Source organism: Cimex lectularius, unplaced genomic scaffold (assembly GCF_000648675.2).
Source record: "Cimex lectularius strain Harlan isolate CLEC.00 unplaced genomic scaffold, Clec_2.1 scaffold104, whole genome shotgun sequence".
Taxonomy (NCBI): Eukaryota; Metazoa; Arthropoda; class Insecta; order Hemiptera; family Cimicidae; genus Cimex; species Cimex lectularius.
The window spans coordinates 946,327-973,068 of record NW_019392737.1 but is presented as its reverse complement, the minus strand read 5'-3'; the positions used below and the strand labels follow the sequence as shown (position 1 = coordinate 973,068).

General features: G+C 30.9%; 3 protein-coding genes across 12 annotated transcripts; 1 reads left to right on the top strand and 2 right to left on the bottom strand.

Moving 5' to 3' along the window:
- Positions 1-683: 683 nt before the first annotated feature.
- Positions 684-14,827, bottom strand: LOC106665626 (eukaryotic translation initiation factor 4E-binding protein Mextli). 9 transcript variants are annotated; one of them, XM_014392159.2, is made up of 20 exons: positions 14,674-14,825; positions 12,457-12,589; positions 12,246-12,392; positions 12,020-12,189; positions 11,783-11,954; positions 11,553-11,624; positions 8,335-8,395; positions 8,118-8,242; positions 7,960-8,042; positions 6,118-6,182; positions 5,949-6,046; positions 5,807-5,860; positions 4,569-4,646; positions 4,436-4,492; positions 4,165-4,233; positions 4,047-4,106; positions 2,653-2,709; positions 2,270-2,332; positions 1,533-1,651; positions 684-1,185 (listed from the first exon to the last, which is right to left on the bottom strand). In XM_014392159.2, exons 2-20 carry the CDS (start codon positions 12,575-12,577, stop codon positions 1,078-1,080), a joined length of 1,779 nt encoding a protein of 592 aa, XP_014247645.1. In that variant the 5' UTR covers positions 12,578-12,589; positions 14,674-14,825; the 3' UTR covers positions 684-1,077. The 9 variants fall into 9 exon arrangements, with proteins under 9 accessions (XP_014247645.1, XP_014247649.1, XP_014247647.1 ...); XM_014392160.2 differs by having other exon boundaries at positions 1,094-1,185; positions 1,439-1,651; positions 14,674-14,827; XM_014392163.2 differs by lacking the exon at positions 1,533-1,651 and having other exon boundaries at positions 14,674-14,826.
- A 1,603-nt stretch (positions 14,828-16,430) lies between these two features.
- LOC106665627 (lysosomal thioesterase PPT2 homolog) lies at positions 16,431-23,242 on the bottom strand. The gene is made up of 5 exons (XM_014392166.2): positions 22,929-23,242; positions 19,293-19,434; positions 19,124-19,231; positions 18,780-19,053; positions 16,431-18,724 (listed from the first exon to the last, which is right to left on the bottom strand). The coding sequence occupies exons 1-5, from the start codon at positions 23,070-23,072 to the stop codon at positions 18,523-18,525; spliced, it is 870 nt and encodes a 289-aa protein (XP_014247652.1). The 5' UTR covers positions 23,073-23,242; the 3' UTR covers positions 16,431-18,522.
- Positions 23,243-23,679: 437 nt separating this feature from the next.
- LOC106665629 lies at positions 23,680-26,656 on the top strand. Of its 2 annotated transcripts, none has more exons than XM_024226999.1 (3): positions 23,680-23,851; positions 25,796-25,967; positions 26,051-26,656. In XM_024226999.1, exons 1-3 carry the CDS (start codon positions 23,775-23,777, stop codon positions 26,441-26,443), a joined length of 642 nt encoding a protein of 213 aa, XP_024082767.1. In that variant the 5' UTR covers positions 23,680-23,774; the 3' UTR covers positions 26,444-26,656. The 2 variants fall into 2 exon arrangements, with proteins under 2 accessions (XP_024082767.1, XP_024082768.1); XM_024227000.1 differs by lacking the exon at positions 23,680-23,851 and adding an exon at positions 24,308-24,510.
- The last annotated feature ends 86 nt before the right edge of the window (positions 26,657-26,742 follow it).

The following is a 26,742-nucleotide window of genomic DNA, read 5'->3' as shown; positions in this document are numbered from 1 at the left end:
TTAACTCAGCTAAAAACCTTAATTAGTTTGAATAACCCAGTGCCAGTTGAACACAAGTGCACCAACTTGCAGACCAACACCCAGCATCAACTTCAATTATGATTTATTTTACACTGGGAAAAAAAAAGTAAATCAACCACCACACATCAAAAAATATAGGCAAATTTCAACAGTTTATTTATTTATTTACATTCACATAGACAGACAAATGTCTATAAAATACAAATATACATCTCGTATAAATAATAGAAAAAATAAAACAAATATTAGAATTTTGATAAATAACACATAACCAAAGTAATGCAAAAACAAAACTAAACCCACTTTAACAAAAGTAGAAGAAATGCAATCTTATTTTATAATAAAATCCTAATTTTAATTTTCATTAAATATAAATATTGAAACCAACATATAAATATATCCATATTTGCTTAGTCAAGTAGAATTAGTAGGTCAATTATGACCATACTAATTATTCTAATTAATTATTATTTTCATCTAAGGTTTTTGGTTGATATGAAAAATTTTAGATAAAAAGAATAAATTAATTGGAATATAAATATATTATGTATCCTCAGTGATGAATATGTATCCTCCACACTACTTTATACTTTTTTCTGATAGTTTTTACACCCAAAGGCAATACCATAAAATATTGTAACTGAAACTTGGGACAAAAAAGATTTCATGGTTATAAATAAACTTTATTTACATAGCTTTTACAAACTTTCTTTTTAATAGTACAAATAGGAAAAACTTAGGATTGATAATTCTCTCTTTTTTATAAACAATCAAAATGCAGGTTGTCATGTCATCTGAATATTAATGGTTCTAATATTTGGTTTGGTCAATACTTTCTTTTAAGTAATATCACAATTTAATGATTATAGTAGTAAAATAATAATAACCATAATAAACAATGAAAAAAAAATTATTGCCTAATATTAGTTATGTCTTGTGGGTAGTAATGTCTTAAAATGTTGAAAAAAGTTCATAAGAACAAAATGTTAACATTTTAAAACATATCTAAAAATAAAAATTTAATATATGAAGATTAGATTCTCTACCACCCAATTTTTAATTTTCAGTCTCAAGTAAAGTGCAATTTGATGCCAATTCATGGCATTGTTCAATGTAATCATTCCTTCTTTTAGTATAAGCAGCAGCATCAAAATAAACTGGATTCTGAAATGTAATATTATTACTTACTTATTATTTTATAAACTGGGGTATTAACAACATTGTCAATAAACTTTAACAAACAAAAATCAACCTGTTATATTTACAATTATATTATAAATTAACATTATTTAACAAAACACAAGTGAATTCTTGGGTTATTTATTAGGCATAAGAAAACACGAAGGATAGTAAATGCATCCATAAATTTGGTAAGATGGAATAGATTAATTATTAATTATATTAATAAAAGACATACAAAGCAAGTTATTGGTGGATTAATTTGCATTTCACACGTCTTCCTATTTAAGAAGAACGTATGGCTTATGGCCATTATAGACAGGCTTAAATACCTCCTTCGTTATATTTGGAAATTGGGCGCAAATTTTTTCCCAATCTGCTGGATATTTTAATGATGCCTTGGACGAGGAACAGTCCATTAAAAAATGCTTCGTATACTCTATGCAAGGAGCTGAAAATTTAAAAACAAAACAATGTATCTGTTAATGAAAGTGTTCAGTTTTATAAAAACTTCTTAACATTTAACGATTATTTGAAGAACGTGAGATGCAGTCTGGTGTGACATAGGTTTTAGAAAAACATTTTCTTTATCATGCCAACGTTTCGATCTTTATTGAGATCATCTCGAGCCTGGGATTTATACAGGGTACAAATACTATGATTGAATCTAAAATATCTAGCTTGTATAAATTCATTTTTTCACATCTACTTGTATTTGCATAATTTAAACAATGTTTATAAATCCCTGGCCCTGAAGATGATCTCAATAAAGATCGAAACATTGGCATGATAAAGAAAATATTTTTCCAAAACCTACATCACACCAGACTGCATCTCACGATCTCCAAATAATCATGAACTAACGGTCACTAAACACCACACATTAATATTTAACTTTTTTCATAAATAAAAACAGAAACCCAATAGTTTATATACAAGAGGTATTTAAGTAATTATTTATTAGTGGCAAATCAAAGACGTACTAGTTTTTTTTTTTTCAAACTAACAACAAATGAAAAGCATGCCAATAAAATAAGATATAATTCATGTCTGCTTTTGTAAAACTGACCTTTTGGTTTCAATGGCACTTCTTTTTCTTTAGGAGATACTTCTTTGTCATTTCCCTCATATCCTATTAATATACAAGCATAAATAAAAAATCCGTTTAAATGATAAAAGACCAAAGCCATATATGTAATATTATTACAAACATATGTGAAAGCAAGCGTGCAATGAATATTCTTATAATTTAATTGGATTTATAAACGGTTTTGTAAAATTCATGTTATCACTCTATGAAAAGTACATACAAAATAAATAGTAACAGTATGTAACATTAGCCTCTTATTATTATTATTTTTTTTTTTTTAACTCAAAACCTTAAATATTAAGGTTGATCTTTAAATATCCCAGCTAATAATTTAATAAAAGTATCACTTTTCTTCTACTCACCTAAAGAAACTTCTTTTTCTGGTGAGTCTTTAGATTTTTGGGAAGAATTTTCAACATCTATTAACAAAAATAAGACGGTACGATCATCAACACAATCTTAATCCATAAAATAATTATTTAATTTGTTTAGATGAAATTAAAATAGTCGTTCTAATGCATTGATAATATACTGCTCCAAAAAAAAAAAGGTGCACATTGAAATTCTTATGTAAATCATCAACAAGGGCATTTAATTCTTTAAGAACGCCTTTGATCACTATAGTGTTAAACGAAACAAAATGATTATGAAAATGTCCATAACCACATAACCAGCAAGCAAGTAGCTTGTGCGTACCATTGCACCCACTGAGGTTTAAAAAAGTCAGCCGCATTATGCGCAAGTTTTAGGTTTGCATAAAATGGTGGTCTGTCTGGCCATATACCAGGATTGGGATATCAATGAGATATGTCAGATTTATCAGGTTGCACAATGATAAATCACTTTCCAACTTGGCTTCTGAAAAGTCTCTGAGTCAAGGAGATTTGCAGAAATGAGTCTACTCCAACGCTTAACAGAGCTATTGGTGACATGGCTTAAAAGAATGGAGGAATGTTTTCAGATAAGTGCCAGTTTTCTCTCCATTCATCAGACAGACATCTTCGAGTTTTTTGAGCAGTTGGAGAGAGCTACAACCAATGCAACATTGTTGGAAGAGTGCTGTTCGTTGGTGGTTCAGTTATAGTGTGAGGCAGAATTTCTTTGGAGGCAAAAATGGTGTTACATTTTTAATATGTTTATTACTTAATGCAGAAATATAAGTGACAAACATTTTTGAGAAATATGTAGTGCCAAGTGCTCCTTTTATTGATGAGAAATTCTTGTTTTCCGGGACAATGCAAGATCACATAATTTTGCAGTACCTTCATGATGTCAATATTCACACTAAGATGGCCAGCCATTAGCCTGATTGGAACCCCAATGAGCACTATTGGGAATAGCTCAGACATTGGATAAAACTAAGAACTAACCATCCTACAACCTTAGCTGAGCTGAAAGTTATGTTAGATGAGATTTGGGATGAAATTCCTCAAGACATGGTTAAGGCTTAATTTATGAGCATGCTGAAAAGATTGGAGTGTTTAATAAGAGCAAGAGGTGATGACACACCCTATTAAAAAAAATTAAATTAATGTTTTGTTTTCGAGAAGCATTTTTATTTGAACATTAAGCAATTATTTTAATAAATACCTGAATTATAAAAAATACAGGTCTTCCTGAAAAGGTAAATAAATACATTTATAAGTATGTGCCTTATCAACACTTTAACCATTGTGCCCACCGGCTCCACCCATTTTAAATCATTTTACACATTATTTAATTATTAAAAAAAATAGATTATATGTTAAATACATACAAGAATCAATTTTGTTTCCTCTAACAGGCTCTGTGCAAGGATTTTTGTGAATATTATTGCCTATAATCATGCAATTTGGTTAGTGAAAGCCATTTCTTGTTATTAACAAGTGCGTTACCAGTTGATTTAAAAGGATCTATTCTCCAACCTGTGTTTGACTTTAATGGCCCTTTCTCATAATTATTAGCTTGAAGCGAAAAAGCAAAACAAAAAGTATGTTACGTTACAGTTTGGTGGAAAATGTCCAAAAGTAAATATGTAATAAATTTATTTTTACATACGTCCAATTGAATGAAGGCATAAATTAATTTAATTTCAAGAAAACAAGCTTGTTCTATTAAAAATAAATTATAAAGCTCTATTATAAATAAATAATACATGTAACTCACTTTTAAGTAATTCTTCAGTTTTCTCTTTAGCGTTCCTTCTTGGCGGACTATCATATTCTAACAAAAATAACAATAATATTTAATTCAAATAAACTTCATGAACAGACATTAATCATACAATTTAACGAGTTACCTTTGAATTCCATTCCTTTGAAAGAATGTGATCTATTTACTGAAGATGTTTGTACATTTTTCGTTTCGTTTTCATGGACTGAAACGACAGAAGAGATAAAATATGATTTGAAATCCCAATTAAATTACTAATTTAAGTATTTTTAATTTGAAATATGATTAATAGGCACTAGGCTGTTTTAATCTTCAGATGATCAAAATAGCATTTAAAAAATACAACTAATATAAAGCAAAGATAATTTTGGAATGTTAGTAATAACCCCCAATATATACCTAATGGGAATTCCATGAGGGGGCAATAAATTATTAACTTGACATGCATTTATTATTTTATAAACTCACTACTATGATTACTCTATCGCAATATTATTCTCTACTGTGCAATTGTTTAAGGAAACCACCAGAAGAACCACCACATTAAACATTAACATTGACACTCAAAATACAATAAAATGTCCATTAAACTTATTAAATTTTGGTTAAAGATTGTGAAAGATATATGAAAATCTTACCAAGCAAGATTTGAGCTCATTTAATAAATTAATTGTTTTAAACTAAGAACCCAATATTATTTGAAATGATTGTTTTAGGGCTTTCTGACTTTATTGTCACAGTTGAGCACCCTCTTAAATTATAACAAATAGCCAACAGCAAATACAAACCATACAAGTATACATAATACATAGAGAGAAGTATGGAAGAATATAGAGATGATAAGATCTAAATATAATTTGCCAATGAAATACAAGCAACCTTACCACAGTGAAAACGGTGCTGTGTGTATTATAAAATAAGTACACACATTCAATAAACAGACAAAGCCAATATTTACTAAAGGCTACCACAGACATAAACAGGCACAAGGGCATGAGTGCGTGTGTGCTCGCATACACATTTGCATGCACACACACAACACAACCTGTGCATACAACCCAATCACCAGGTTTTATAATGAAGACATGAAACTAATTATAAAATCTACCACTAAGCAAATTTCCATATACATGTATCATACCTTAAGAGAATATCCTGTATGAATTTTATCCTGTCACTTGTAATGCTATGTACACAGGGGAAATTCAGTTAAAATTAAAATTTTAATATTAGCAAGGGCAATGGTAAAATTGACTTGTTAGATTTCTTTTTTAAAAGAAAGGAGAAATTCAGTGTCACACATATAAAAACATAAAACATTAAGAAGGGGTCAGAAATATTACAAAGAAAATCAACACTGCTTACTATTGTTTGGGAATACTTCCTTCGTACTGTTTACATACAGTGCCTCTTGGAGGACTAAAAATAAAAACAAAAATGAAGCTTTTTGTTAAGATTACATTAATTAGGTGCGAGCACTGCTGCACTTTCAATTAGATTATATCACCTGCATTGTTAATTGCATTAACACTTTCATCAATAAGCGTAGAACTTGCTGAATTTACAAAATCAGGATCCAGATCATCGTTGAGAAACAATTGTGCTCTTCAACAAATACAATTAAAAAGCTGAGTTCTAGAACAACTGTAAATATTTTAAATAAATAGTTTAAATACTTATGTATGTTTTGTGGGCCTCCACTCTTTTTTGGTAAATATTGTTCAAGCAAAACCTTAGCATTCTGAAAAAAATTGAGTTATTAAATAACTAATTAAAATTAATTATTTAAAGCGTAACCAGACAGAAAGCAAAATCTGACCGAGGGGTTCTAGTAGCAAAACGTATTTTACATTAACCCTGCCAGTCTGTACTTTACCTATCATTTTCTGCCATGATTTTCCCATGAGACTAGATTAAATTCAGTGGTCAAATAGAATATCTAATCAAATAATAATTAAATATTTACATAATAAACAATGGTATTCTTTTAATTATTCTCTATTCTTATTACAAGCACCCGATATTATCTTAAGAGTCGTTCTTTCATAATCAATAACAATACAAAAATAGTTGTGTGAAAACGCACTATATGCTCTCTAGAAGTAAGGAGTTAGAGTGACCGCTCACACATTCTATCACAATTTATGTGATAGATCACTTTCTGCTGTGACATATCGCTTTCTGTCTAATGAGCCTTTAGTGTTTTAAAAATGATAACATTTCACATTTTAACCCACGAAGCCCCCATCACATACTTAAATATTCATAAAGAGCATCCATTCATTTAAAAAAATTATGTGTGGTGATTAGTGACCGTTAGTCAATGATTATTTGGAGACTGTGGGATGCAGTCTGGTGTGACATAGGTATTAGAAAAACATTTTCTTTATCGTACCAGCGTTTCGATCTTTATTGAGATCATCTTCAGAGCCTGGGATTTATAAACATTGTTTAAATTATACAAATACATGCAAGATGTGAAAAAAAATTATATTTACTAAATATCTTGTTTTCTTAAATCTCTAAAAAATTGTTGTTCTAAATAATAGTTCAATGCACACTTGTCAGGTTTTGCTGGTCCTAGCAACTGAACAAACACCCCCAGTATGCATTTTGCTCACCCTGTGTTACGGCACCGCACTGCAACTGTGGAACTGGACGGGAAAAATTGCATGTATGCATCGGGCTTGAAGTTTAAAATTGGTAATCGTGATCGTCTGTCTACCCTATTTGTTGATCAGCTTAAGATTGAAGTTTGTTATCCAAAAAAGCAACTGTTGGGAGGATACCGTATCTCAGATCACAATAATACCGATTCTTCATATTAAAAATGAATAATCATTTTACCCCTAATTTTATTATCAACAGAAATAATAATAAGTATCAGGGAAAAGTGGATGTCTCGGATACCAAGTCCAGGAGGGAAACAATCACGGACATTCCAAACTCCTGACCTGATCACCACAATATGGACCATGACATTGAAAAAACATGACAAAAAGAGTTGTGCCTGGCTTTAAGAGAACTAAAATTAGATAAGAAAGATGGTTACTATTCATGATAGAACCTACATAGTTTACACATTAACACCCTTAGGGTCAAAGCAATTGAGTTTCTTCTGATGAAATCTAATTCTAAAATATATTTAGTATATCGTAAGTTAATATCTCAAAATACGTTGTTTCATTATAGCATTGCTGCTAAGGACCTGTACTAACCGTTGACTATCTGTGTAGAAACACATAAGAATGTTAACGTCATTCTCGAAAACCCCTTCTTCTCATTTTATTCTCTTTTTTTATAATTAATTGAAATAAAAACTTCTGTCATGGTAATCAGTTCCAGTTTTCTTCGTACGTATATGTATTCAAATTTAAAGTTGTTTAATTAACATCTCTATTTCCAGGTCCATAATCTCAACGATAATTAAACTTACTGTATAATATATTTAATACAGTATAGAATGTTAACTAGTTAAAAATAGCATTCCTTTTTTCATTTGAATTATTTATATTCACCTTAAGTAATTCTAGATCTTGACCTTTTAGAATCATTACTCTTTTATCACCTTGGCATATTGAAAATGTATAATCCTCAGGTCCTAAAAAAATAAAAATATTAGTGATAATAGTACCGTTAAATAATTTAAAAGATTTTTTTTTCTTAAAACATTTACCTATATTTGAGACATCTTCAGAGATGCTACTGTTCAAACTTGAATTAGATCCAACTTCCTTTTCGACTTCTCTTATGGGAGAAGCATTTCGTTTTATAGTCTCTTCAATCAACTGCTTAGCAAACCTAAACATTTTTCAATAAAATATAAATTTTACAAACTTTACATATGTATATAAACGGTATATAAAAATAACAAACAAAAGTACAATATTTACATAATCTTATCTTCTTCTGGTCCTGTTATTTGAACAAGTCTCTCTTTTGCACCTGGATTAACTAAATTAAAAAGGATAAAATATAAATTTATTTTTCTCTAAAAAATATGTTTTGTGGGGTTATTCTGACAACATATTTAAAATAAATTAGCAAGCTAAAATTAACAATATTATTTGAATAGATAATTATATAATATGAGGGTAGATGTACAGTTTAATGCTGCTTTTTATATAAAATGCCATGAACAGTTACGGTAAAATGTTTTAAACTCTGCCCTACAACCAAACAGAACACAACATGCAAGTAAGTTTTGTTATTTACCGAATCATTTTTGCTTTTATTTAAATTAACTTAAATTATCTTTAAAAGTGGATTAGAAATGAGGAACAGCCTATGTAAAAATACTGAAAAAATTATTGTGCTGCATGGCAATTTTTTGCCTATTTTGTAAAGTTTTTGGCCTAGGACTCTAGTCACTTTTTTTATAATCCTGAAAGTTTTTTTATTATAATTTTGCAAATTACTTATCGATTCACTTTTTATTTAATGTGTTTTTTAATCAAAAAAGGTACTTAAGTTAAATTTAAATAGCGAAGATTTGTAATAATGACTTACGAAAAAGAACATATTTGCAAAGAAAGTGTTTTTACAAATAGAAATATATTTTTTTATTATAATAATTTCTTTTACAATGCAATAGAATGTAACACATAATAAAACACATACTTTAATTAAGACCACTGAATTTCCATTTCCTTCATACAATACATACATGCATCTCTCCACTAATTGATACTTGTGGTGTTTAGTGTCCAGTAGTTAATGACTATTTGAGATCGTGTGACATAGGTTTTAGAAAACATTTTCTTTATTGTGCCAACATTTTGATCTTAATTGATATCATCTTCAGAGCCTGGCATTTATAAACATTGTTTACATTATACAAATACATGTAGGATGTGAAAAAAGTGAATTTATACAATGCTAGAAATTTTAGACTCAAAGTATTTGTACTCACACAAAGTGTTTGTTATCAGTGTACATGTGTCATTATTGGGTGTTGTGTTGAGAGTGCCAGTGAGATATTGCTATTTTATGTTTATATACATTGGATTTTGAAGGGGTGGGGATGGAAGTCAGTATAGAAAGACATTTATATATAAGAAGTTGGCTTCTTTGAGGTGAAATGAGCCGACGTCACTTATTTGTTACTGGTGTGGGATCTTTAATTTTGGAAAAAAGTGTGTGAATTGTGAAAGAATGGCATGGATATGTATATTGGTTTGTCTGTATTTGATAGATTTGATGGTGTTAGTTGTAGTTGTTGATTATTCTGTTGATTATGTGTTTAGGGTAGAGATTGTTATATAGAATACGTTTGTATATCTTTACGTTCTTGTGGTGAAAATATTCATGGCTTAGGGTAATAAATCCGTGAGTTGCCCTTAGGCCATGTTTATATTTATGAAGAGGATGATGTTGAATGAGTACATAAAGTTGAGCTAGTGATCTGTGTTTCTTGGCTTTTGATAGAAATCTGTGATTAATGTGCCATCTGGTTGTTTTATTACGAGTGTATCTAAAAATGGTAGTTTTGTTGATTTTGATTTCATGTGTAAATTGTAGGTGTGAGTGAAAGCTGTTAAATGTATCTAATGTAGTTTGAATTTGAACTGCTGTTAATATATCATCTACATATTGCATGAGGAGGGGTAGTGTGAAAGGAAGTTGTGGTACAACTGTGTTTAATAGATGTGTCATATAAAAATGTTTTCTGTCCCAACTTCCTTCCCCACCCCTTCAAAATCCAACATATATAAACATAAAACATCAATATCTCACTGGCACTCTCAACATGACAACCAATAAAGGCACATCTACAAAGAAAACAAACACTTTGAATGAGTACAAATACTTTGATTGATTGAGCCTAAAATTTCTAGCATTGTATAAATTCACTTTTTTCACATCTCACATGCATTTGTATAATTTAAACAATGTTTATAAATCCCAGGCCCTGAAGATGATCTCAATAAAGATCGAAACGTTGACACGATAAAGAAAATGTTTTTCTAAAACCTACATCACACCAGATCACATCTCACGATCTCCAAATAATCACTAATCAATATGTTTTATGCAGGCAATGGGTTTGTGGTGTAAAATAAGTGGAAAATAATGGAATTTTTTTAACATCTCTGGACTGAGTTACGTTGATTTTATCAAGTTTTTCAATAAAGAACACAATGGTAAAAAGTGAGTAGAAAAATTTGGAGATACAGTGTTTCATCTTAGCATGGTTGGTGTTTATAATTTATTTACATATCACAAAAAACTAACAAGTGAAAAAGGATGTGAATTTGAAAAAACTACATTAACAATTACTTTTGTGAAACTTTCAGCTCATTTACTGTTGTTTATACTTTAATGTTCTAATTTCTTTAATATCTTAGAGATACCTAAAAATAGTGGCCAGAATAAAATAACCAAAATAAGAACAGTATACAAAAGGCATAAGTATAAGTAGCAGTATACAAGAGATTGAACCAAATTTTGAATATTCCAAATTGAGCGATTTATGTCATCCTTGAATCAAATTAAATTCAAGGATTAGACAAAGCAAATGTGCCAACAGTAATTTCTTCCCTATGTTTTTATTACGCAAAGATAAAATACAGTTTAGTTAATATATAAAATAAACAAAGAAATGCTACTCACAGTGTAATGTAAAACACCATTCAGGTGTCAATAGTAATTTAAATGTTCTAAGAAAGTAGTATATAAAATTGGTTTTAAACAAATTTAGGATTTAGCAATTGTGAGGTGTTCTTTTTAACAGAAAATTTTGTACTTTATAGTAACTTATCTAAATTGTTAATTTTATCTTTTAATCAATGTCAATTTTTTTTTTTTTTTTACAAATGGTTTTAATAAAATTGTGCATATATTTGTTGAGGATATGACTTCAAGCAGCATGCTCATGATAACACTTATTAATCTATGCATTAATAGCAAATTCAAACTGAAAATTGGCATTTGATTGCAGAATTTAATTAATAAAAGTGAGAGTTAAGAATCATCATGTATACCACTCAGCCAGAACCAAAACAGCCTTTGAATTCGGTGGTGCCTTACTAATAAAAGCTCATAAGCGATGTTTTAGTGTCACACTTTATCTGCTCAGATTAGCTGTTGACATAGTGAAAACAATTTTTACCTCTCTGAAAAGAGATGACAGTTTCACTCAGTTCCTCTATCATGTGAACTCTTCTTCCTTTGATCCCCATCACTAGTAAAACCCACATATTTACATAAAATGACCCAAAACAGTACCCAATTTCCTTGAATACAAAGAAGCTTGTAATTTTTTCAAAGCGTTCAAGTTAACAAATCAGTCTTATTTCAGATACTGAACCAAACGTATGCCATTCAATAAAGACAATTTACCTTTTCCAGAGTCGGCATTTCTTATAACGATTTCATCCTTACAGTAATTTTTCCCTGGCAACTTTGTAGGACTTGTAAATTTACCAGATGATTTGATTACTTCACCAGGGGCAAGCATGAGATTTTGTGGAAAATATGTGGATGACACACTAGGATCCATAATATCTGAAGCCTAAAATAATTATCATTTCAATCCCAAATATTGATACTAATTTTGTCAGTAAAAAAAAAAATTACATCATGCACAGAGGATCCTTTAGTGTAATAATTGTTCATGGCAACATTGGTCTGCCACTGCATTGCCCTTAGTTCGATAAGATGAAGCAAGTTCAATTTAACTGCATGATCTTGGATTGAATCGCCTTTGGCACCATTTCGAAAATTAATAAATGCTCTGTCAAGTTGAGCTGAAATTCATAAAATTAAGAAACAATCAAATAAAAAAATTAAAAGCATTAATTACCTTCAAAACATTCTTCCAACCGGGAGCCATACATTTTCATCTTAGCCATTAAACTAGTAGTTAACGATAAGAGTTCTTTGTCTTGACTTGCATTTTTCTGCACAACTGACTGAGACACGCTGTTTATTAATGCCATGATTTCTTCAACTAATAAATATATTTTTAAAAATTTTAAATTAATTTTACAAAATACATTAGATTTAAGACTAACGGGTTGTTGTGGACTGGGGTGAATCTGGGCATTTTAGTAATGTGTTCTTCATGGGTTTAGGCTTCTCAACTTTTTTGACAGCCCTGGTGCTGAGACTACGAACCAATTTGTGGGTAGACATGGCTATTGATTCCTATAAAATAACATACGAGTATTCAAAGCAAAAGTGTGGTAATAATGGCAATTAATTTAAGATTAATTATTCAATTTAAGAAAATTGTTAATTATTTCAATTTGTGGCATAAGTGAGGTCTGCAAGGTGATCTAATTGTAGCTTCACTTGTGTATCTAAATGGTTCCAGCAATGGTGGAATGTGGTGATACACTGAAGTCAACTGACAAAACTAACAAAAATAAACACTCAATGATGATCTGTCATAATCAAGCTTCAATCACCTTTTCATCAAAACTTTTTGTTTTATAGAAATTAGAAGAAAACACAATGTCCTGCCTGGTTTTTATTACTGTAATATTATGTTCAATCTTTTTCAATATCTGTAAATTTAACAATTGTTATAAATTTTTTAAATAAGCAGTTAAATAGTCACAACAGCAATCATGTAACTTGTTAATTAAATTTCACATTACTGAACATTTAAAATTAGTTTATTATAATCAAGTTCAAAATATTTTTGAATGGAAAATTTATCTTTGTGCATAAAAAATTACTTATATTTTTATTTTAATATTTTTAAAAGTGAGGGACAATCAGTCAACTATGATATTGGTATTGTGTTCTCCATAATATTTTTTTTATGTTCTTATCATATTGATTGGGATTGGTTTACTGCAAAGTATGTTTTTCTCCGTAACATTGTTTATCTGTTTTAGTATGAGCAAAAAAAAACAACCTTGTATCACCCTAAACTAGTATCTAATACATTTAAATAATGTAATATATTGCAAGCTGGTGTTACCAAATTTATTATTAATCTTACTAAGTATGAACACCACTGGACACTAAATGTTTCAAGTCATATTTTATATTAAGTTTTACATTTAATATATGATCAAAACTGTAATGTACTTTGCTCAATAAAGTTTTAAAAAAAAATGAGGGATGGTTTGATGGTTTATTACAAAGTATGATTTTCTCCAAAACATTTCTTATCTGTTTTACTATCATTATAAGCATTAGTTAGGGATGTTACACTGCAAAGTATGATTTTTCCATAATTTTTCTTATATGTTTTTTAATGATTATAAGAATTAGTTAGGAAATGATTGACAGTAAAAGTATGGTTTTATCCATGCCATTCCTTACCTCTTTTACTATCATTTACTGTAAAGTATGGTTTTCTCTGTAACATTTTTTATCTGATTGACATCATTTTAAGCATTAGTTAGGAACGGTATACTGGGAAGTACGTTTTTTTTTTTTTCTATAATATTTCTTATATGTTTTATAATGATTATAAGCATTAGTTAGGAATGATTTACTTGTAAAATATGGTTTTGTCCGTAACATTCCTTATCTCTTACTATCATTATAAGCATTAGTTAGGGATGTTTAACTGTAAAGTATGGTTTTCTCTGTAACACTTTTTATCTGATTTAGCATCATTTTAAGCATTAGTTAGGAATGATTTACTGTAAAGTATGGTTTTGTCCATAACATTCCTTATCTCTTTTACTATCATTATAAGCATTAGTTAGGGATGATTTACTGTAAAGTATGGTTTTCTCTGTAACACTTTTTATCCGATTTAGCATAATTTTAAGCATTAGGAATGGTATACTGCAATTTATTATTTTCTCCATAATATTTCTTATTTGTTTCATTATGATTATATGTATTTAGGTTGTAATAGACATCACAATACTTCGCTAGTATTGCCAATTAAATCATCCATTATATTTAAATAATAAACTCAGGAAATAATGCAACACTTCACTGTCATTGTAAGTTGTAGTTGAAGATAGGACGTGTCGCTCTCTTCGCCCCTTTATAAATAGACTTACAAGGCGTGTCAATAGTTTTCTTCGTCAGAGAACAATTGACTATGCTAAAATAATGCAACAAGACGAGAAATAACAACTGACCGTTTTCAACAATCTGTCATTAATCCCCAATGGACCATATTGGAAGTGACAAAATCTCTGTTTTAATTTAAACGGTAGGATATGACCGATCTTTTATAAATATGGAAATATTGACATGAAACGAATCGTATCGAAAGGAACAACAGCCACATTTAGCGATCGTTTAATAATTACCTATGAGTGCAAAGAGAAATTGGGATTGTCTTCAACCCGTCCACAAAACACCCTGAACTACAAAGTGGGATTTCGCTAGTTAATCGCGTAGTGCCATAGTTTCTCATTTACACCGTCAGAGAATAAACTTCTTGAATATTCACGAAATCTTGCCGTTGGAAAGTTGTCAGCTGATGTTTTGCCGCCCCAATTTCAAAATTGTTCAATTAGAAATGCACATACTCGATCATAGATTAATGTTGTTCCTTGTTTCCAAACAGAAGTTAGATGTAGGTAAAATAACCACATTAAATGACTCATGGACATTTAATGTGTAGGAGGCCTCCCCCCTAATGCCAACAATGAGGAGTAAAACTGTCAAACACATTATCCGTAAATGTAGTACATTTTTAGCATAAAGAAACGACCTAAGCATACCCCTAGTCAATAAAATTGCCCTTGAAGATAACGCTGTCTGCTTCAAAATTCATACAATTCATTTTAAAAAAATAGATAAATAAAAACTATCTTTCAAATTTTCTTAATATATATATAAAATTCTCTTAAAAACTGTCTTCTTAATACATTAGTAACATTTGTAAATTCACCAATTACTAATTGGGGCAAATGGGGATCTGCTGGTTCGGGGCATGGAAGATTCCTGGGCAGAATGCTCTGGACTCCAAACGGATGTGAAATTTTCCATAGGCAATATTGTAAATGGTTTTTATCCACTTCAAGGACAAGGGGCTTCATAATCTGAAAATATATTAAATGCAAAAGAAACAGCATGAGAAGTCCCTGGGTGAATAGGAGAAAAGAATTTAAAAATGAGAAAATTACACAAATTATCCTCAGTACTGTTGATTGAAAAGTAATTTTACTTGACTATAGGCTTTATAAGAACAAATGCATTAATAAAATTTCCTTTCATTATAACAATGCATGTAATGTAGGATTAAGATTCATACATCAAAACAAAATTAATATAAATTCCATTCCCTTTTATGATCAATTTAAATTAAAAAAAAAAAAACAAGCATATAATTAAATGAGTGGTTTTTAGTGACCGGTTGTTTCATAATTTGTTGAATTCGTGAAAACTGGTCAAGAATGAGGTAGTTTAGAAAAACACCTTTTTTATTTTTTTGCCAATGTTTCAACGTTTATTCAGTGATCATTTTGTGTGAAAGTGTTGTGTCAACACTTCAACATTCATACAATTACCATCACTTTAACACATTTTCACACAAAACGAATAAGACACCACAAGAATAGCACCACACTTTATGTCCTGAAGATGACCCGAATAAAGGTCAAAATGTTGGCAAAAAAATAAAAGAGGTGTTTTTCTAAACTACCTCATTCTTGACCACTCCTCACAACTTCAACAAATCATATAATTAAAGAAGAGAACGTTTTATAAGTAATATACTAATAAAATAATTATTTAAAAAATTACATAAAATGTCAATAGTCAAATAAATTGAATATATACTGCTACCATTAATTTGTATAAATCTGTTTTTTGTTTATGTATAAAACTATTTAGGAGCTCATAACTCCTGCTTTCAAGTGCAAGTTAAACTTCCTGAAAAATAAATTGTACATTATTTTGTTCTACATTATCATTTATTTTTTCCCCTCTCAGATTAATGTATTGAATGTACAGCACATTTTTGTCTTTGTCTTAGACTCACTATACTTGAGGTCCTATTTTTATATGGATTTCTCAACCACTCTCTCCAAGTTGGGATACATTTTGCAGAAAAAGCCAATAATGTTTGTCATCCTTTATTTACACTAAAGATAAAATTACCTTATTATATAAAAAGTGGTTCAAGGTTTTTGAGTTGTATTGATTCATACAATCACAGCAAGTAGAAATTATTTCTGTTATAATTAGTGATTAAATTTCAATAGTATAATAATGTATATTAAAAAAGAAAAGAAAAAAGATCAACAATCTGACAATTTTATAAAGCATAATCACACCAATACAGGTTATTGAATTAATATGTATAATAATCATAATTTACTTATCATCTCACTGTTATTATCATTAGTATTAAGTATACTGGATTTTGTTTTATGCTTCCTTTATACCTCCGAAATTCTGGTTGTATATTGTTGCAATTTTTTATTTGGAACAAAAAATTCACATGCTTGACCTATGAATTCAAATATGACTGTGAGGATGTGATTTTAAAATTGATGATAGAAGCCTGCAATAAGAACGAAGATGAAGTAACTAGCAAGGTTCTAAAAAATGCTCTCATGGCAGTTGTTAACTGTCAAATAAACTGGAATTGACACAGTCAAATTTGAATCACTGCCTATATAATTTAGGTTGCTACAGTTGCACTTTGAAAAATATTTATTAGGTAAACTTTCTATTGAAATAATATCTGATGATGAATAAAACAAGGTCAGCCAATTCTACTGATAACAAGGTAAAGTACAATAAAGAAAAAGGAAAATAAAACCAGTTTCTACCAGAAAAATTCACATGCTATATGAGAAAACGGCATGTAGTTTTAAAAAAGTCACCTAGGTATATTGTGCACATTTCTTTCCATTATTATACAAATTACACCAAGAGATTTTAAATTCTACAGTGATGGATTAAAATTATATAATTAAATAAATAAAACATTAAAATTATGATTCATTATAAATCAAATTTCCTCCAGTACTTTTCAGTATTCATATAACATGTTTGTTATGGCAATGATTTGTAATACCACTTCCAAAATATGGGAATTTGAAAGGCAGGCGCAAGGAGACTTGTGTCATTCCAGTATGAAAGTCATAAATTATGACAGATATTAGTCTAGCAACAAATGTATTGCTTATTTAATAGGAAAAATATGATGTTTTTCCTTTTTTTAAATTAAATAAACATGGGCCAATGTACGAAACCTAACTATCACAACTAAAACACACATACAATACAACACAAATTAAATTATTCTATCAACCTCAAGTGAATAATCAGGCATCATTTTCAAAGACAATTGAACAATAATTAATATACCATTTGAAAACGACATTAAATATGCATCAGGGCAAAACTAGATAAGAATATCTATAATAAGATATATAATGGTGTGATAGGAAAGCGTAATATTAATACCCTGGTGCCTCCCCAGTTTTTAATTGTTCATACGGTATGAAAGGATCTATCTGTAAGAATGCATGAGTGGTTTAGTGTGGATGCATGGGTCTGTGACAGGAAATAGAGTACCCTGAAGACCTGTATTTTGCTACCTGTATGTTGCTTTACTATTGATTGAATTAGCGCCCATCACCGTTTATGAGAGAAGTCATCTGTTAAAGAATATGCTATATGTTCTAGGTGTCCCAAATTACAGTAACAAGATAAATTGTTCATGAAGGGGCTACTAAGCTATGTGCTAGATGTGTAAGAAAAAAGCAGAGTAGGACTGGCTAAGACCACAGCTGTTTGCCAGAGCAAATTTTTTTTTCAAGATTGTGATTTTAAAGTTTACCTTTGGCATAAATTCAGTTTTTGTAGTTTTTTTCCATAAAATTCACTGCAGCTGTCTAGCAAATAAGCTTTTAATATGTATGATTATATCCTGACTTTTTGGTACTTATCACATTATGTGCCAGCATTTATCTACTTGTTAACACAAATTTAGGGACACTTGCCAATCATCATACCACTACTTAGCAATTAACTCTTCAATTTGCTAGGTGGGTACAGAATGTAGAGTCTGCCAGGCTTAAAGACTTACTGGAAAATGCAACCATCTCATTTCGCCAAAATCGGACTTATCCAGTTACGCCCCAAGGGTGCAGAAATTAAACACTGATTTTTCATTATCAATACCCATTTCAATAATGCTAATCTAAATAAGGAATAATATATTTGTCTATCACAGTTAAATTTGTATGCCATTCAAAATGTGAGTTGCCAGACAGTGAATGAATAAATAATCTTTTCTTTTTATCAAGTGTTTTTAATCCAAATGAATCATTTTGATAAAAATCTTGATCCCTCATTTCTTTAACAGTCGTTTCATTTCCGTCAAAGCATCCAAAATGACTGAAAACAAAAACAAATTAAAATGATAACTATAAATTGATTAAAAAAATACTACCTAGACTGCCAAGGAGTAATTACACCATCATCTGGACCACCGATTAAAACCATTCTTTTCAGCTTAGTCAAACCAGCTTTAAAATTACAACTTTCATCAGAAGAAATAATATTGTTAATATATGGCAGAAACACGCTATATTTGAGAAAAAGTTTCTGATGGTATGGGTCGTTCCAATAGTTTCCAACTGAAGTCTTTTGACCGACCATCGAATAAAATAATTCAAATGCAGTTTCACATGCAAGAGTGGGAAAGAATAGATGTAAAAATTGTGCTAAAAAGTAATATTAAATATGATTAAAAAATAAATACATAGATAAATAAAAACAAAGACAGCTACTAACTTCCATATTGACCGCATTGGGGTGAGCTCAGTGAAACAAATGTATTTACATTATGGTTTGAATAAAACTCCAGAATAGCTCTGGCCAGCAGACCTCCCTGAGAATATCCTAAAAAGAACAAAATTAATTTAAAAAAGTTTTTTCATGCAAACAGTTTATAAGAATTTACCAATAATATGAATTCCTTCTGGATGACTAGACATGAATTTATTTATGTCTGCACCGATTTCCATTACTTGATGCCACATAGGCCTCAGGCTGGACCAGCCACCAAACCTGTCTGTAGCAAATATCTCTGTCCCTGGATGAAGCTGTCAAATAACATGCATTAAAAAACTGTATGATGATGTATTTCAGTTTGTCACATACATATAACCATGTGCAGAGGACTTTTGTGTGAACACTTAATGAAAACAAATTGTTTCATCTTGGTTGTTAATTAAATTTATTTAATATTTAAAAATTTTCAAAAGTTATAAAGAGCTTTATACACTTGCTTATTTCTTTAAAGTACAGTTACTGTATAGTGCTTGTACTATATAATTTAAGAAACATTGTTTTCTAAAGAGCTTATATTATTGAATTTTTTCCTTTATAATGTAATATAGCTGTAGAACAATTTAATGATGGCACAAATCATCACTTATGGTATGCCTGGTTTTACAAAACCATGCACATTACTAAACAAAAAAGAACCTGATAAAATACAGAGGGTTGTCATGTATCATGAGGGATGAAGTGTCCACAAATGATATTAAGGACAATAAAGAAAACCATACTCATAAATAGAGATGAATCCATGGGTGCTAAAGCTTAAAAAAATCACCCTCTTCTTACATTAAATACTTACGCTAATAACATTATACAGGCCATAAACTCTGCATATGTAGAAGCGTGTCCTGAAAAAATACTATGCCAGAATCGATATCACTGGTGGAATAAAGATCTGGCTAGTTTAAAGAAAAGGGTCAAAGCATTACAGAAAAAGCCCTGCAGTGGAACTCTGAACCATACTGGAGGGATTTTTCTCCATGAAGAAAGAGTATAAAAAAGAGTTAAGGAAAACCAAGCGTAAAGCCTGGAGGAACTTTTGCTTGGAAACAGAAACAATTAAGGAAAGTTCTCATATTTGTAAACTTCTGGAAAAGGATTATATTAATCCGTTAGGTTTATTACAGGATAATAATGGGGTGTACACCATATCCTGTGAGGAGACCCTGAACCTGATGGCTAGAATTAGATAATTACAATGTCGACCATCACCTTACTAGATGGGTGAAGACCTACTTGGAGGGGAGGATGGTCAATATGTGCTTAGGTGGTAGCACTCTTAGAATTAATGTAAAAGGAGGCTGTCCACAGGGAGGCTGTTTGTCACCTCTTTTATGGCTAATTACAGTAAACAGCTTAATAGAACTTCTGAATAATTCAGGTTTCTACAGTCAATTATTTTCAGATGATGGTACCATAATGCTCACACGCCCTTGACTCCTTCACTATGGAAAACGCCATGGGATTGCTTTATAGGTGGTGTTGTGACAAAGGTTTATCAATTAATCCTGCTAAACTAGAATTAATAATGTTTAGCAGGAGAAGAACATTAGGTAATTTTAAAAATCCTAAATTTCAGGGCATAGAATTAAAGTTAGTGGATTCCATCAAATTCCTTGGTGTGACACTTGAAAGGAAACTTGATTGGAAAGGTCATATTAATAACATATACAGGAAAGGCACAATATCAATGGTACAATGTAGGAGAATTGTCTGTAAAACATGGGGTATCAAACCATGGGTAGCCAAACGGCTATATACTGCAATTATTCTACCTAGATTCTTTTTCGCAGCTTTAGTGTGGTGGAAAGGTGTAGATAATAAAAGGAATAGTAACAAGTTAAGGTCATTTCAAAGACTAGGTTGTTTGATGATGACAGGAGCATTTTCAACTACACCCACCCTGGCTCTTGAAATCATAACCAGTACCACACCCCTTCACATTGAGGTTAAGGTCAGAGCACTAATCAGCTGCTACAGATTAATTAGCGAGGGCAGCTGGAATCATAAGTGCAACAACATAGGTCACTCGAAAATCTCACAACTATTGAGTAAGGTTAACGGTCAATTATTAAGCGTTAGTGATAAAAAGATTAAAACCCCTACGGGGAAAAAGCACTTTCAGGTAGTCACCCCTTGTGATTATAATTATAGCCTGGATGATGACCATCGTAACATAGACTGCTATACAGATGGATCACTTATCAAAGGAAGAGGGAGTGGTGCAGAATCTACATACCAAAATTAGGAATCAGCATCTCCTCCCCTCTTGGCAATACCACCTCCGTTTTTCAGGCAGAAATCTGGGCCATCAATGTGTGTTGTCGAACACTTATGGAAAATAAAATTAAGGGAAAAAATATTAAAATCTTTTCTGACAGTCATGCTAGTCTTAGGGCATTACAAAAAGATTTGTCAACCTCACGACTGGTGGAGGAAACTATAGATCTTATCAATAGGATCTCTTTCAGGTTTGAGAATAAGGTGACCTTTATTTGGATACCATCACATAAAGGACACCATGGCAATGAAAAGATGGATGGCCTAGCCAAAGAAGGTTCTAATACTGCGTTTTTCGGGCCACAACAGGTATTACCTCACTCTATGAGCACAGCGAAAGAGAGTATCAATAACTGAGGCATGAAACAATTCCTTAGGGAGTAGAATTTATCCCCTGGACACAGGCAACTGAAAGAGTTTGTTAAGGCGATCAAACCAGCAGAATCGAAATGGCTATTCTCTATCTCAAGGAAGGGAATTAGAAGGCTGATAGGTATCCTGACGGGCCACTGCCCACTGAGAAGACACCTCTCTGTAATAGGTATTCTACCAGATCCCTTTTGCCGCTTCTGTGAAATAAAGAAGAAACGGCAAGGCACTACCTTGCAGAGTGTGATAGGTATGCTAGGTCTAGATTTGAAATCTTTGTACATCACCAAATCACTCCCCAAGATAAAATGGTCCAAAATCTTGGGGTTTGTGAACAAGTCCAAGAGATGTATGAAGGACACGTGAGCCGACCAAGTCCCGGACCTTTTAGGGATGGGGTACGAGTCTACCCAGGCATTTAACCCCTCGGGTCTTGGTCGCCCACCCTGCATAATATATATATATATACATTAAATATTAAATACTTATGTATGGCTAATGAGTCAGCAGAATGACGAACCTGCAGTTTGATTGTTTTCCATAATTTATGCGGCATTGGACCGAGCATTGAAGATAGCATAGTGCCAACATGCATTTGACATACCAAACTATCAAGGCTAGTTAGCTCAAAATGTTTGTAAACAACCAAACTAACCATCTACGCAAACCCCACAAGTAAATCTGAAAAAGTTCAGTGTCACTTATCATAGGACCTGTAGACACATCAAACACATAGAAGAGACCTTGACGCACTAACTTACAGACTGAAGAGCTACAATTCTACTCAGGAGAAAATGTTTTGTTTTAGTGCACTGTAAGTACAGAACAAGGCAATATAGGTTTCTTTTCTTACATAAATAACGTACATTGGACACGAAATATTGTTGTCTTTTGAAGGGATGTATTGTATGGCCTGTCATCTCCCCCACAATACCGAGGTAGTTGAACGTTAACCCCTCCTCCATAATAGGGAGGAACAAAAAACAATGCTGTCAATTTAACTTTTGCACATGTTACAATACCATCTGCATAGGAGTATGGGCATTTGATTTTAGAAAAACTTGTTGTTAAAAAAAAATTCTTAGGCTTGTCCTGTTGTCTTTACCTCTTTGATTCTTTCAGCTAGCGGTAACATTGTGATGTTACCAGTTAGCACTCCATGTATTATCACTACTGGCTTGTAAGACCAAGCACATATAGCGTACAAGGAAAACAGCAAGTTAAGACGTATAAATGTATTAAATGACATGCTCGAAGAACTGAAATGAAATTAATTTAAAACGGGGCAGCACTAAAAAAAGGTAGAAATCCCTCATTGAAAAACCGATCATCCATATAAAGGTGGATGGCCACTTTTTCTGTTTACAATTACAACATTCATGACAGGTGCAAAATTATTTCCTAGTTGGCCTTTTAATAGAAATGATATCGATTTAAAGTAGATCAGTATCAAGAGATCTTCGATATTAGAAATATACTCGTTATCAATTCGCAACATATTTTTAATTTTGAACTGATTGTTCAGCAGGGTGGAAGGCCATTAAGGCACTACGGTTAAATTAATAGACAGCAAGTTGTTTCACTGGACAACTGTAAATCGGTAATTTTTATAAGTTCAATTGTAATGTGTGGTGATTAGTGACTGTTCAATTGTAATATTACAAATATCTTTATGAATATCATTACTTTGAAATAAAATAACAATTTATTTGTTTAAATTATTCTCGAAAATTGTTTATTTTTGAAAAAATAAATTAAATACCCCTATCATGATACTGGGTATTTGTTCGATACAGTAATAACTTTAAGTATCGATACACTTGAATCAAACTTTAAGTATTTACGGGAAAGCTAAAACCAGACTATAACCCGTGGTTTCTTTTAGGTGGTTAAACGTGGTTATCTCCGGTGGTTCACGTGTTTCTGTTTATTCTCATTCTTCATACAAACAATGGATCTGACACACAAGTTCTTACTCCAGTCGTCTATTATGTTAAATAAATATCCACAGATCTGCACCCAGTTAAGGTTGACGGTTTATACATAATTTTTGACCATCCTGCATTATTTTTGAATATTATTAAATATATTTTTACAGAAACTTGTGTTTCTGTGGTTGTTTTCATTGTTTATAATTATTGCTATAATTATTATCTATTATAGAATAAATAATTACTATATCTATAATTACTAATTATAGAAATAAAATAATAATTTTTTTGTACTCACACTTTTATATGAAAATTTTATACACTCAAAAACAAAAACCCCGGATTTTTGTATTTATTTGTTTACTTTCCATAATAACTAGGCATAAGGGTTAATAGTTGACTTAAAAGTAAACATAACTTGTTGTTTATAGTGTTACTTTTACACTATTTAGATTAAAAATAAAGAAAATCAGTTCAATTTTATCCTCTCGAGAGCCAAACTGTTGAGTGAGTTAATTTTTGGTCCAATTCGTTTTTTTAAATTGTTTTCTTTGATGATAATTAATTACTATTTTTTTCCTGATCTCGCCTGGGCAGTGCTTTAGCTAATGAGAAATGAATCGAACGTTACATATCCCACAATGGTCTCCATTGGTTTAGGGCCACTGGAAATCTCAACCTTGATGTATGATGGCCAGAGACAATCATTTTAAAGATCTTACTGCACTATGGAACATTTAATGGCTTCTTTGATAGGTAGTCAACTCCAAATGCTCTGTAATGTAAGGGTAAACTCAAAAACATGAAAAGATTTCGTGAGAATTGCCTAGTCTCTAGACGTCCCATATCAGGTTTTCCTATTTGAGAGGCATTTCATTAAAAAGGCGGCTATTCACAAATGGCATCTCACTTGGACAATTGAACAATGGAGAGCTGTTCTCTTCACAGATGAATGCCTGTTTGGTTTGTGGCAATGAGAAGACAGGGACCACTTGTGGAGAAGACTTGTACAACGCTTTGCTTTATGTGCCGTTCATGAGTCATGGCCTTTTCAAAGCCAGTGCATTATGGTGTGGGGTGGATTCAATGTCCATGCCCTGTACTGAACGACTATCATACAGAATGGTTCTTTGAGAGAGTTCTGTAAGTTGAGTCCCATTCACTCTATTTATTGGGGACAACTTCATGTTGATGCTCGACTGCAAGTAGCTCAGCTATGTCACCCATTACTTGAAGGGAGTAGGGATTACCACAATGAATTGGCCAGCACGTTTCCCTAAAATGAATCCTATAGAATTTTTATGGGACATGATAAAGAGTCGGGTTGCCAAACAGAATGGAATTTAGACTCACAAAACAAAATTCAACACTTATTTACTCAATACTCAATGCCTAGAAGAATGAAAGCCTCCACAAGTTTAACGAGTTAAAGTGCAAAACTAATTAATTGTTATTTAAATTTTAATCTATTACTCAATGTTTTGGTAAATTTTCTTTCTAAACCATCAATTAAATAATTTTTATCAAAATTCATGAATTTCTGATCTCGTTTGATTTGGTTTACATTAAAATAAGTATGTTGTAATTAATATAATGATAAAAGTACACATAGTTTGAAATAAACAACAAATACAAGTGTCTGTTGTTTTTATCTTTGAGCATATTCTCCATCGAATTTAATAGTTAATAAATTGTTATCTATATCAACAGTAAGCAGTTGCTTACTGGTGGTACTATATTTTTAGATTTAAAAAAAGTAAGAATGCGTGAAAGAGGTACTCGTTGCTGAAAAGCCAGTGTTAATGTGGTAAAGCAATTTCATAATTTGAAATGTCTTTACTTTTGTACATCACAAAATCTTGTTCAAAAACAACTTTTTATGTATAATCAAAACTAGGTATTGTTATTCCAAAACATAGCACATCATTGCCGTTATTCTGAATTGTCAAAATGCTCTTATATTAATCTTAATCTTCTATAATAATTATAATAATATTGATAATTTTTTTAAAAATTATAAAACGATGTAATTGTGTTTTAGAAACAAATGTATCAATGAATGTATGGGAGGTGTGAGCATTGATACTAAAGTTGCCTGCAAGTGGTGTTATTCCACGTGGGAGGGCGGAAAATTTTTATTAAAAGTTGAACCACAAAACAAGAAGAAATTACACAAAAAGTGTTCACCATCAACTAAATATTTTAATGTTATGGTTAGTTTCAATTTCGAAGTACATTTTGTTTAAATTTTGCACATGAACAAATTTTATTTTTAAAATAATTTTTTTTGTTTAAGGTTTTCACATGTTTGGTGTGTCAGAGAAAATCGAAAATTCCTCTGGCCAAAGGGCCTAAACTTAAAAATTGCAAGAAAATTAAGAAAACACAAATAGAAACTGAACACATTTTATTTCAGAAAGAGGAAACTAAGAAAGTTAAAAAGAAAAAAAAGAAAGACAAATTTTGCGGCTTAAATCCTGCTTTGTTTGGAAACACTCCTCAGTGCCAAGTTGACTCCAAAACCAAAGGTTCGAGTGTTTTGAAAGATGAAAATCCAACATACTTGACTGTAAATCAACAAATAAACAATTCGATCAATTGTATTAAAAAGAACAAAAAGAAAAAGAAGAGGTCCAAAATGAAAAAGAAGCAACCGTCTTCTGTACATACTTTTATAAATGACTGTTGAATATTTTATAAGTATAATGTAATGATATATTTATTATGTGATATATTTTATTGTTTTAATTGAAATTTATAAAGAAATATTGGTGTTTTATTACTATTTCTATTACACTTCAATTGCATCTAAAGAGAGGAACAAGAAGGAAATTAAATTCTTATAAAATAGTGAAATGTTTATTTTGTTGAACAAAAAGTGTTTATTTCATTTGATTTAAAACCTAGCAATATTATTTATTACAAAACAATTGTAAATTTTGTAAATAGAACAATTATAATGACAATTTATTTTAATCAATATAAAGG